Source organism: Protopterus annectens, chromosome 3.part1 (assembly GCF_019279795.1).
Source record: "Protopterus annectens isolate FY-2018-M chromosome 3.part1, PAN1.0, whole genome shotgun sequence".
NCBI classification, from domain to species: domain Eukaryota; kingdom Metazoa; phylum Chordata; order Ceratodontiformes; family Protopteridae; genus Protopterus; species Protopterus annectens.
In genome coordinates, this window is record NC_056732.1 from 1,808,184,322 (window position 1) to 1,808,198,521 (window position 14,200).

The 14,200-nt window shown below is 35.7% G+C and overlaps 1 protein-coding gene across 1 annotated transcript in view; it reads left to right on the forward strand.

The window, feature by feature from the left end:
• Positions 1-14,200, forward strand: part of LOC122798682 — a 1,155,618-nt gene that overhangs the window by 582,396 nt on the left and 559,022 nt on the right. The window contains exon 5 of the mRNA XM_044067774.1: positions 11,693-11,919. Within this exon, the coding sequence (XP_043923709.1) occupies positions 11,693-11,919 (227 nt within the window). The remainder of the gene's footprint in view (positions 1-11,692; positions 11,920-14,200) is intronic.

Consider the following 14,200-nt stretch of genomic DNA (forward strand, 5'->3'; position numbering starts at 1 on the left):
GTCCTTCTTTTTCTTTGTCTACCTGCACACAAGAAGAAGAGGTCCCCAAGCAGTAGGCAGCATGTTGTCTCTTTCCTTCATTCCTGAATTATGTCTTCCAAGTGGATGACTTCATAGGTGGTATCACTGTAGTGCTGACTACCCTGCAGGACTGCCCATGGATTTGCTAATTCTCTGAAAGTGTCCCAGCTTGGAAAGCTGTTGCCACTGACTGTTGGGTCCTGTATATGCTCATTGGTGGCCATAAATCAGATTTGCAAGTTCCATCTCCAGAACGACCTTGGTTAAGAGACCAAACAGACACCATGGATATGGAATAGGTCCAGACTCCAATCAGTGGATTAGGTTGTTGTCCCTGATATTCTTTAAGCAAGAGGCAGAGGGTTTTCTTCTCAGTTTCCTTTGTTCCAAAATGGTTGGGAGATTCCTGTCCCATCCAGGACCTCAGTAACTTTATCAAACATATCAGTACTTCGTTTCATATGTTGACTTTCCAGAATGTTCATGACCCTGATGTTATGTGGTACCTTTGTGGTGCTGCTGGACATGTACAACCTCTGGCACATCACTGATGGGGCTCCACAAAGTTAATTTTAGTTGAGCTTCACCTTTAATTTAAAGTTTTGCTAACTAATTTCTTATCTGTCCAGAGCATTTACCAGGTGCTGTCCAAAGTGGCAGAAACCTTGTAGGAGAAGAAAATCTCATGTTTACTTACCTAAACAACTAATTTCCTAGTAGCTGTCAAAGGTTCTGTCACATCAGCTTTTGCCTGTGTCCTCCTTTGACTGCAAGATATGGGTCTCACAATACTCTACAAAATATCTTTTCTTTTTCCACTACAGATGATTGCCATATTTTGAGGCAGAGATGGGCATACTTCCATCTTGATCATTCCTGTCCGCACCACCCACTCCAGAGATCTCAACCTCATTACCATAATCAACAGAACATGCTGGAGGGACAGCTTCATAACCCAGAAACTGCCCATGCCATGGAATATACTTCCCATATATGTCAAGCAGAGCACCTCACTGGCCCTCTTCAAGAGAAATCTTGATGAGTGGATGGGAAATAGAAAATTCACCCAGAGGATCACTCCAGTGGCTCTACTCAGTAGAGGCACTGGGAACCAATGTTTGGTGGCACGTTGTCAGAGTAATCCTGTGGGCTACGCTTGTAAATGCTCCAGGGCCATTAGCCTAGTACACACTTATGAACCTATGAACATATAGAAGGGCTAGGGAAATCACAGGCTTGACAGTCTGGCTGAGATCATAGCAAAATATTCTACTATGAACCCTCTATAACTATTGGGAGATACATCAGACAATATTTTTATAGCTCTGCTGCCACTCATGCACAAGGGTGCTGAAGTAGACAGTGTAGTGTCAGTAAGTTACTATTTATATGATATGTTTGTATGTAACCTTAGAAAAGTATTTTGAATTTATTAATTTTTGAAGAGACTATGTTTTTTTTAAACAATTTTTTTAACTAATTTATTGATTATGTGAGATGTTAATTGATTGTCTCTTTGGAATGGTTGCTTTGGTAATGAGGGGTTTATAAATGTGTGCTGTGATTTTTTATTCACTGTACTGATAAGTCTTATACATGAAAGATGAAAGTGCTCAACATATATTTATTTATTTGGTTTAACAAACTAAATTTGGTCTTAGCCATCCCCTTGACTCCGTGCTATATGCTTGCTGTTTGCTGTTTTTAGTATCAGTTACTATAAAGCCATGGCATCCTCATGGATAATATTGGATAGCAGTCATTTGACTCTGTAGCAGAAGAAAATTCCATCAGTCTCAGACACTGCAGCAGTAGAAAACTCCATCAGTCTCAAACACTGCAGCAGTAGAAAATTCCATCAGTCTCAGACACTGCAGCAGTAGAAAACTCCATCAGTCTCAGACAGTGCAGCAGTAGAAAACTCCATCAGTCTCAGACACTGCAGCAGTAGAAAACTCCATCAGTCTCAGACACTGCAGCAGTAGAAAACTCCATCAGTCTCAGACACTGCAGCAGTAAAAAAACTCCATCAGTCTCAGACACTGCAGCAGTAGAAAACTGCATCAGTCTCAGACACTGCAGCAGTAGAAAACTCCATCAGTCTCATCATGGACCTTCCCTTCTTGTAACCAAATCTATCAGAATGTCTGCCACTTTGTATTTTTCTGTTGCATTAACAGAGAATGTGAAGGCATCAGACACTGGGTCTTCACATTAATCAACAGCTAGTTGTAAGAAATGGCAGTGTTTTTCCTTAAAAACATCCAGAAAAGAATTGATACTCTACTTAGAGACTCAGTTCATGGTGTGGTACATGAAGAGATGGAATGGCACGTGATTTTTACCCTCTGTGTAGAGAGGCAGTGTAAATCTAGCAAAAGATTAGGGTATCTGCCTTAGAATTGTTCTCATTTTGGAGACATGTTCATGTCTTGGGAAAGTGTTCACATCTTAGGGAAATTAACTTGATGACTGACAATGTGAACCATAGCTTATGTTTACTCCTGGTACTGAGAATAAAGGGAAAACTGTTCACTTAAGATTTTTTATGAATAAGGCACCCAAGGCGTTCATTTGTTCGGTAAATAGAAGAATGTAATTCACCTCTATTATGCTTTATTCAGCAGAGCAAGGGGCATGGATAGAGTATGCTTTCTTCATCATTTGACAAGTAAGGCTGCTATAGACTTTCCAATGTCTCATATGAGTTCATGCCTTCTCACATGATTCAGAAAAGAAAGATCAAAATGCATCCTATTTGCCACTTAGTCACCAAGAAGGATATAGTTTCTGACTCCCAGATCTCTGTCAATAGAGGAACCTATACTGTTACAAGTCCTTTTTTGTTGGGGTAACAACTGGGCCCACATCTAGGCTTGGCTACACTTTTACGTTTCTGTACTCCCACCAGGTCTGCTAACAGGATTAGAAATGACAAAGGCTGCCAAAATACAGTCCGCTCCCCATATTTATTCTGCTTAGTGGAAAAAGTTCTCCATCTGTGTGAAGACCTGTCCTACAGCACTGTGGAAATTATTCTGGATGTGTTCTTCCTGTAGCAGAGAAGAGGTATGTAGCTTTTCCACCTCTCCCTCTCTCTCTGATTCCTTACCTCCTCACAAGATTCAGAGAAGAAATAAAAAAAAAAACTTGTCTTCATTGCCCTTTGATGGCCAATAATTATGTATTTTTGGGCTGTTAGAGACCTGTTATAAAATAAATGTATCCCATTACAGTCCAGCAAAACTGCTATTGGTTGGGTAGCAGCTGGAACCACCTGTATGCATGGCTGCTTCTTTACATTTTCTGCCCTTGCTGAATCTCACAATAGAAGTTTTATAGGTGATCAAAGCTGCTCAGAAGTCATCTATTTACCAAATCCCAGATGGTATTCTACAAAGCTATGGGTGGTATCCTCTATCACCTCAATGATCCAGTGATCCTGCCTTATTTCAGGTTCATGTTTTGCCATCTTTGTGTATCATACCCTTATGAATGACAGGTCTGTGAACCATCACCAGCTGGTTAAGGCTTTCCATAAGAATGTCCTGCATCTTTATCCAGTATTAAATAACCCTTATCCTCCTTTGGACTTGAACTTCGTGAATGGCAGACTTGGCCAGTCTTCATTTGAACTGATTGTTTCAGTGTCTCAGGAGTTAGCATCTTTGAAGATACTCTTCATGTTACTCACTATTTCTGCCCATAGGATCTCTGATTTGTAGACCATTACTCATAGGGAACCTTATTTGATAGTTTTCAAGGACTTGATCTCCCTTAGGACTAACCTACATTTTCTTCTGAAAGTAGTTTCAGAAGTGTCCTTAAACCCCCACCCAGATTTTTCCCAGGGGCAGAAATTCAAAGAAAGATTGTGGGTGTCCTCTCTAACTTTTCAGCTCATTATTCATTAAAAATTAAATATCAAAAACAGGATGCTGAAAACACATGAAAAGTGCAAAAAATGTTTTTGTATGGAGACAACCCCCTCCCATGCACCCACATGTTCGGGTCTCCCCCATCCTGCATGTCCTAAATTACATACACCAACTCCACAGTCACACTACAATGGAGAGAAAGGCAGAAGCCCTATAAACACACCAGCCAGCTTGCACAATACAACACATTGCTGAGAAACACACCATGATACTAAATTTTAGATCTCAAGCTACTCATTCACCAGATCAATGATGACCTGCAACTATGTCAAAGGATACAAGAATTTAGGAAGACAGACTAGCTGTTTGCCTCTTTGTTCCTGGTAAAGAGGGGCTTGCTGTATCTAATAAAATCCTATCCAAGTAGACTGCTAACTGCATTCCAGTTTGTCTCCAAGTAATGAATTACCTTGTGAAAATGCTGCTGTGTAAGGTCATTCCTTAAGGGTGTGATAGTTTCCACTGCTTGCTTAAAGAAGATTGCCATGGTGGATATTTCTACCACAACCACTTGGTCTGATCACACTTTTGTCTGACATTATTATTATTTTGAACTTGTCTCCTTTGACTCCTCATTACTTCAGGACTTCACTTTCTAAACTGCTTGCTTTTTTATATCTTCTGTATTTATCATGCTAGGTTTAAATTATGCTGTTTAGATTTCTTCCCAATGGCAAAAAATATTCCAAATAATGGACACTTTGAGTCAGTAGAAATGAATTTATTAAATAATCCACAAAGATTTCAGGCGAAACCCTTCTTCAGTGTGCATGTATGAATTTTACAACCAAAACTTTATTTAAATAATTCAGGAAATGACTCAACCCAATCAGAAAGCATTTCAAATTAATCAGTCAGATTTATTCCCAATCATTTACACACTGCAAAGGGCCTTTGAAATCAGGCAAACAAACTATGTGTTTAACATATCAATTGATATTTGATAAGAATGCCTGAAGTCAGTGTTTCTTGACTAGTTGCCCTGTTGCTTTTCCCCATGTAACTGGAAGGCTCCTCCATCCATCAGCTTTAGTTTGGATAGTATATAGGGTTATACCCTTGCAATTTTGTGCCTTCATCTTGTACTCAAACAGCAGTGAAAAAACACACTTTATCCAGGACAAAATTAATTTAAAGTTACATTTACTGAGTGGTTTTTGTCCATTTGGTAACAACAATAAACTGCAAAATGAATTCATTGTTTAATCACCCACTATTTAAAACAGTATAAATCATATAACTAAAAGCAATATATTTAAAGCCATAGGTACAAAACACAGAAATAAACCATGTCATTTTATATTTGCAGTAATGTAAGACAAAACTGATATAGTATATGATTAAAATCTCAAAATACATCCATAAAAAAGCAGTTTAATAGCTTTGCCAAACATATCTTCAAAACACTCAAAGTCAAGATTGTGTCATGTTAACAAAGTGGCTCTTAAGCATTTAAGCATAACTGCCAGATTAATTGGTGTTTCTTAAGCTTATTTTCTAAAGACCCTCTTCTGTTACTTCTTTCCAGCTATTCTATACAGTAAATATGAATTGTTTAAAAGTAGCACATGATCATGCATTCCTACTAAGTGCATGGTTGTCCTGTTTCATAATATCATAATCATGTTTGTGAATCTTTTTTTTCAGTGATTGTGTGGTTTTACCTCTATAAAACAGGTACAAGTAACACACTCAGCAATATATACTACTGTCACTGAATTACAGTTTGAATAAATAATGTAAAGGGTAGCGTCCAGTTTTTACACAATTTGTCTAAAATATAAATCCATTTGTGCTTAAAAGTTTCTTATGACTTTTGATTTCCTTACAGGTTTGTTCCAATGTATTTTTTATGTTACTTTATCTTTCATAAACATAACTTAGCATTGTTCCTAGTGTTTTAATAATCTCTTTATCATGTGAAAAATATTCCAGTATCTAGTATTATATTTCTTTACTCTTTAGATTTATTCAAAAATATAAGAATCATAAAATTAGTGTGTTGTTAATTTCTATTTCTGTGAATCTTTCTAGGCCTGTTCTGAAGAACAATTACATAAAATAGATCCATAAATACTAATGCAGCTCTCCATTACTGTTGATGTAATTTCTTGTATTTCTTGTGGGTAACTGATTTCCTAAAAAAAAATGAATGCTGGCATGTCCTTAATAAAATTATCATCATGTAATGTCAATTTTGACACTGATCTGTGCTTTAACCAAATCCATTTTCTATTGCAAAAGATGGCAGCTGGCAGCTAGAAGATATAAATAAATATCTGAAAATGTTGCTTCTCTACATACTTTAGATAAATATTTATGTTTCCCAAAGTTCTTATAAGTGGTGATATCCAGAAAATTTATCTAATCTCTTCCCACATTTTTGTAAATCTCAAAAAAGTAGTAGTACTGGTAATATATTTAAGAATTTATCAAAATCATGTACTTATTCAACAAAGAAATCAGCATCCAAAAATCTGTAATATGATATTATGATTCTATTATAAATTGAGAAAATTTCTCTCTGAAAGCTAATACTAAATTAGAAAAAATGGGAGAAGCTGACAAACCATAGCAAGTTCATTTTTTATAGTAATATCCATAAAAGTAAAATAATTATTTAATAATACTACTTCCACAAATTCTTCAATATAATATATAATATAATATAATATAATATAATATAATATAATATAATATAATATCATTATAGCTAATATCCTGGTCATCAAGTACAATTTCATGGTACCATTGCAAATGTTCAGGTGGAATGGAAGGAAAAAAGGTTCTGAATTTCATTTGTTATGAAATGCATGTCTTGTATACACATATCCGGACTTTTCATCTTTTATTTTTTTAAATGCCATGAACCTTTTAGAATGGAGTAATATTTTGTAAAACATGTTTCAATTGTTTTTCAATAAAAAATAGAAAAAAGATTCTGTTTTTGACCCATTAGCAGTAACTATCGGACTCATTGAGGGACTTTGAACTTTTTTATGCAGCTTTGGTATCCCAGAAATAAATGGAATAATGGGATCCATAACATGTTAAAATCAAACAATATCTTAGCAATTTGTTCATTAATAAATAAATTATTAAATGTATAATCAGTTTTCCTTTATGAAATATTAACTTAAAAATCTCAATAAGAAAGTACTTCAGTCAATCATTTTTTGATGAAGTATGCTAAGGAGGAAATACAAAAGTTTGTCCAACAAAAAGTGAGCTGTGAAACTGAAGGAGATTCTGCTTCTTGTTTATCAGGTTATAACAGACCACAGACAGACTGTACCTGTGAAACCTTTTCTAATGTTTCAATGGAAAATGTTGGAGAGAAGGAAGGGAGCACAAGAGTTGACAAGAAGAATCAAGAGTACATTAGAAATTAAGCAGAGACAGGATTTGGGAGATTGAGATGAACAGTGATAAAAAACAGTATATTAATGTGGGATTACAATGCTTGTGAAATATGACAGAACAGGAAAATCTAGAAATATTGGACTTTTTTCAAAATTTGTTGGACTTGTGGGGTAATCCAAAGCATGCCCTACTTCATGTCATTAATGTTCGGAAAAATGCTTTGGTGAGGGGAAGAGAGGGAGAAAGTTAACTGTAAGCAAAAAAAAACTTCTTAGAGACAGGGTCCAGGGAAGTAAATATTGTGGGAAGAAATATCCAGGGAATTGTTATGGCTAAGCTTGTATAGGCCCTAGGGCCGATATCCTAGTACCAACCTATGAAATAATATTTTTATGGTTTTCTTTGCATGCTATAAAGTAACATTTTATAAGTCATTTTTAAGTGTAATGAGAATTGCAAGCAGGTACTGCTGTTCTTTTTTTTTCTTTTCTTTTCTTTCTCCCCTCTTCTCTCTTTCTTCTTGTTCAGTTTTAAGAAATGTAGGTGCTGCAATAAAAAAGAAGAAAAGTCTGGTTAAAACAGCATGACAAAAGAAAAAATAATGTGCTTTTTTCTCATTCTTGCATGGGAAAATGACTGGATTAAGGACTTAAGACTGATTTAGTAACAAGTTTTAAGAGAAACCAAGTAAATGAAAAAATTATATTGAATATTATGAAGCTTTTCTCTAGGAAATACACATATGCTTAGTAGCAATTCTGCATCTGGTCCTCATGTCTCCATGGAAACAATCTGATAATGAGAAATTGACTGTCTGTTTCTCATGAATCCATGGAGACAGTCTAATAATGAGAAATTAGCTGCATGGTTCTCATATCTCCATAGAGACAATCTGAGAAAGAGAAACTGGCTACAGTCTGGTGGAGAGTGAATGCCTGGGAAAAACATTTAGGTGTTTTTCCAGCTGGAAGAGCTATAAAGCTAAGACAAAACCAATTAGCACTTAATAGAAGCAAAGGCCGCACCATGCATCATAGCATGGCTAACCTTTCATTTAGATTAACTCAAGTCTGTGAATGTAGCTGTCAGTTTGGGACATTTGTTCTTATTAGGAGGGTAAAACATCAATATTTGAAGATGTACATAGTTTTGTGTGTTAGTATTAAGTTAATATGTTTTAGGGGGTTTGGTGTTGTTTTTTGTTTGAAAGCTTTCAATAAAACAAAAATGTTTTGTAAGATGTAACATAGGCTTAAATGGATATGACAAGAAGCAAATGTATAAAAATTCAATCTGCCAAATAGTGTACCCATGTAACGCAAAAGCTAGAACTAGACATTTAACAAAAAAGGTGTTATACATAAAAGGTGGGGATGATAACTTTCTGTAATGTCTTCAAATGGCAATGGTCTCCCCAATAAATTCAAAAATGAAAAAGTACTGAAGTATATTAAAAATATAGAGTGCAAATAGCTATGCTACAGGGGACACACTTTGAAAGAACTGAACATGTAAATTAGATAAAGAAAGGTTTTCAGGATGGTTATTCAATGGAATACCTGGGACAAAGGAAAAGAGGAGTACTTATATTAATTGCAAAAGGAGCTCCAATAGTGATATAAGAGGATAAAAAGATAATAATGGCAGATTTATAGTGCTACTGGCATGTATTTATATTCCACCTAAGACTGCTATAATGGAGCCTAAGAAAATTTTGGGAGAAGTTATCACTTTTCAGCAAGGAATATTACTTATAGTTGGGGAATGGAATTTGATTTGCAGCATTGAAGATGTGTCTGGGGTCCCAGATGGGGAAAATATAATAAAGGACGGTAGATTTTTGAAGAAATGTATGAAAATATTTGTCATGTAAGATGTATAATTCAGAGTGGAAAGGGATGATGATGAAATGGGGGAGCACAAGAAACAAGGAGAGACTGGGATTTTGGATGCAGGTCATTAAGGAGAATAATAATCATACAGAATATTATTTTTATAAAGTAGTAGAAAGTATTCTAAGAACTAAACTAACAAGAGAATGGAGAAAGGAGTTTCTGCCAATAGGGATGACTGCAATTAAATATATAGACAATAGGCAAGAGGGTGCTTGAATTTTTTGGAGAAAACTGGCAAAGGAACCAAGGTATTGGGAGCAAATAACTAAAGAGGGAAAGATGATAGAATAACAGATGCCAAAAATGTATTTGGATTGCAGGTTAGAGATTGCCTTCCTTATCAGGGATTGATATCAGACTATAAGCAAATAGAAATATGGGGGTCAAAAATGAAAGACCAGCACTGGTAGAGTTTTTAGTAAAATCTAGAACAAAAGCTGCCACTAAGAAAGGAATAATTAGTAGAGCATAAAAAATATTGCATGATAACTATAGAATCAGTCGGAGGAGATTAGAAAGTATTGGGAAGAGGGGTTGGATAAATAATTCACAAAGAAACAATGGGAGGATATATGTATGTCTCCCAAATTTGCAACAGAATCTAGAAGATTTAGGATTTTTGCTTGGAAATGTTTATATAGATATTTTATACCCCAAGTAGACCCCAGAGAATTTTTCCTCAGGTAGACAGCAAATGTTGGAAGTGTTACAGGGAACAAAGAGGTAATTGGGAACATATTTTCTAGGACTGCAATGGATTGGCAGACTTTAAGGATTCCCTGTGGGATGCACTGCTGGAGATGCTGGGTGGACAGGTTGATGTGACAAAGGAGATAATTGTTCTGAGCTATTATTCAGAATTGGAATTGCTTATACATGGAAAGGCCTAGCTAAGTCTAATTATGGTGGCTAACCAAACAAAAAAAGTAAAACAAACAGAAACCTCAATGCACTAAAAAGGATGGGAAGGCTACGATCACAGGCAAGCAGAAACTCTCCGCTAAGTGATTACGATGACCAAGTTTGTTAAAATCCACAATTCACAATAAAAATGAAGATAAGCGCTATTGTTCCAGTTAGTTTATGAAGGAACTTCATCAGATAATACCATACGTCTATACAATGCTTAAATACAAGTAATAAGACATGTATCAGGTACGTCAATACATGAAAAACAGCTGTAACCAATGAGATCCCATAAAAAATAATGGTGATACCCCCCTAAAAGAACAAGTAATGATTTTCTTATAAATTAATAACAATGCTTATTCATAAATTAAGTAATGTGGATAGTTCTAAAATCTTAAAGCATTTGAAACTTAAAATGTCTAGATTGTGTTTAAAAAACAAACATCCACCTTCTCAAATCCATATGTTTAAGTATGCTGGTAATGGAAATTGTCTCACTGAATCCTCGTCAACACTTTGCGTTTAAGTGCAGTTGCCATTCTGGTGGCTGCTGAAAAAGCCATTACTAGAAAATGGAAATCAAAATCTAAATCAACTATACAAGAAGTAGTGAATAAAATAACAGAGCTAAAACAACTAGAATTGAGATCTTTAGAAAAGGTAGGAGCAAATTACATATAAAATGGGAATTGTGAGAAGAATACATACAGGAGAGGAATGAAGTTAAAAAGTGGGCTGGACAAAAATGAGCTGCATAATGTTTGACTGAAAATAATTGGGTAGATTATAAATGATGTATATAATGTTTGCAACTGGGAGTGCGTTGGTGTGGTTTGTGATGTAAAATTTCCAACTAAGATTGTGTTGCTGTGGTTTGTTTTCATTTATATAAATGTATGATTGCCTATGTCATAAGTGATGGTTTAATAAAGATGTTTCTTGTTTTAAAAAAGGGTAGGAATTGAATAATTTATGTAATGTTGCTTAGGTTATATGATATATAGCAATATATGTAAAGTATGTTTGTAAATGTGATCTAGTTAATACAGTGTGATTAGTTTTAATATAAATGTAAATTTACCTATGTCACAAGTGATAATTCAGTAAAGGTGTTTTTTAGTACTTCAGTCATTTTAATGGCATAGTCAGTAAAATAGATGACTACGACCTCTGCACCTTTCTTTGGTTTCATGATCCATACAGCCTTATTATGTTAAGGCCCTCATAAAAATTATCTTTCTTTTAAGGTTAGATTATGATATTTTTGTTCATCTTGTACTCATTATGTGAAGTGACTGATGGAGATCAGAGGGAATCAATAGATGTGCAATCCTACCTGTCATTTTAACATGATGACACATGCTTGTAGGAGATACATAAGTATTAAAAATGTGCCTAACTCTGGCTATTTCAATAAGAAATTATTACAGTTACCTACTGCTCAGGGCCTTCACTCAGATCATCTGATATGGTAAGCATATTTATTGTATTCTGTGATGACTTGCTTGCTGAAATATGAACATTTTATTATTATTTTTTTAATTTCCTGTCTTTCCATTATTTCAGACATACCAGAAACCAGAAACCACTGTTGCAGTAACACCATCTTTGGGGTCATCACTCTCTTCCACATGTTACAAGTACACGCCCTCAACATCTTTTGACATGAGCTTACATCGACCTAGTCTGAAGAGAGGATCATGTCCCTGGCAAATTCCACCAGTGTCTAGTAAAATAAAAATAACTTCACAAGGTCCACAAACAACTGCTCTGGAAGCACATAAAACCATCTGGTAAGCAAATGCAAAGTTCTTATTACCAAGATTTTATTGATATGTTAATATGTTACTTGGGTAATCTCGCTAATCTAAAGGAACTCTTTTCCAGTTATGAGCCAAGATATAAGCCAAATTTGTTTTACAAGTCAAAAACAGGTGTTATCTTTTGAAATGGCAGACATAAGGAAGTTTGAACGATTGTTAATTGTTCCTTTTGAGACTATTTCGTCAGGGGTCTGTGTCTAAGCATTGAAGGGTAAAATCGTTGAACAGCATTTCATCATAATTGCCGTTCATCGAGCCATTCTGACTGAGATTGCATTCCAGTAGGGATCAGCAAATTTGCCGTTTCCACACTGTAGTGTGATCTCAGAGCTGGTATATATAATTAGCAGCGGCAGCCCCCCACATGAGGAGGACTCGAGGAACAGCATTTATGATGAAATGCCATTCGATGATTTTATCCTTTGATGATTAAACATAGAGCCTTTTGTTAGGTATGAAGTAAGCCAAAGTATGTGTTGTTATGATGCAGAGAACACAGGCTCTTGCCTATGTTATACACTGGTCTAGAAGAAAGGGAACAGATCCAGCGCACCAGGCTTTGATAGTGTTTCAGTCACTTATTATTGGTTAGTGGTAAGGTTTGGGAAGTACAGGGGTAAAAATAGGGGAATATGTAAGATTAAATAACACAACTTAATGTGTACAATGCAGGTCAATGGGTGATGGGACATAACTCCCAACTCACAAACCAAACCGGTTTTGGTTAAACAGCCTTCTAGAGTGGAAGACAAAAATACAGTACAAAACATAGAACCAGAAGGTCCTTCTTATAAAGCAAAAAGCAGAGCCCAGCAAGCAATCCCACTGGTTAATTCATAAGTACTAATTCAAACCAGGAGGGAAAATCCCCATAGTTTAATAATCCATTTTTTCTCCTTAATGTTCAAAACATTGTGCCAACTAGATTTATCCCTACAATTCCCTATAATATGATCAATGATAGAAAATCTAAATACCGAAGTACTATGTTTACAAGTATGTTTATATAGGGCATTTGAAGGCTTTTTAAGTCTAATGTCACTCATATGTTCCTCTATTCTGAGTTTCAAAGGTCTTGATGTTTGGCCCACATAAAACACAGAGCATGTACAAGTCGACAAATAAATCACCCAACTGGTACTGCAGTTGGCCAGAAAAGGAATATTATATACTGTAGAGGTATTCTTACTAGTAAATTATTTGGTCTTATTAACCTGATGGTAGTATGAACAATGACCGCAAGGTACACATCCTCTTAATATAACACCTGTCAATGTTGTTTGATATGGAGCATTCTCCCTCTGATCCATTCTCTTATAATGGCTAAACAGGGAACCCAAAGTGCGGCCCCTATGGAAAGAAAAAGCACATATGTCAGCCAAATGATCAGATAATTTATTTGCCAACAAGATATTCCAAGGTCTATGAATAATATCCATGAAGGATTTGGTATTCCTGCCATACGTGGTGACCAGTGTAAGTTTAGTCTCATTGTCTGATGAACGTTCATGATATTCCAGCAGCCCAGCTCTATCCTGATTAGAAGAAAATTGGTTGGCCCTGCTGATGTCACCTGCCCCGTACCCCCTATCCTTAAATCTGTGAGTTAGATCCTGCTTATAATGGCTAAATGAGGAGGAATTGGAAAAAATCCTCTTTATCCTCAAAATTGAGATTTGGGGATATTTCTTATGATATGTTGTGGGTGGAAGCTAGTAACATGCAGGAAAGAGTTGTATTGGAAGAATTTCCTATATATTTGGGTTTTCAGAGTGTTGCTGCAATTCCAACTAACTAGTACATCCAAAAAAGTAATTTTGGTCTTACTAAAGTTAACCTTAAACTCTGTACCCCATTTGTTCTCATTTAAATAATCAACAAGGTCTCATCTGACCTCCACACCAACCAACAATCATCGAGCTATCACCTCCATATGTCAATCTAATTAATATACAAATTATGAGAAGCATCATAGATCAATTCCTCCTCCAAATATGCCATAAACAGATCAGCATAAATGGGGGCAAAAGAAGCCGCCATAGCTGTTCCTTGGACCTGCCAGACACATTGTTCTTGAAAATATAACACATTTTTAGTTAAAACATGATTAGCCAAGCAGACAAGAAAGGTATTGAAGCCTGGTTTATATAGTTGTATCTTTCCAACCAATATTGGAGGGCTTTTAAACCTGCCCAATGTGGGATATTGGTGTACAGAGAGGTGACATCCAGGGTACACAACATGCAATCCG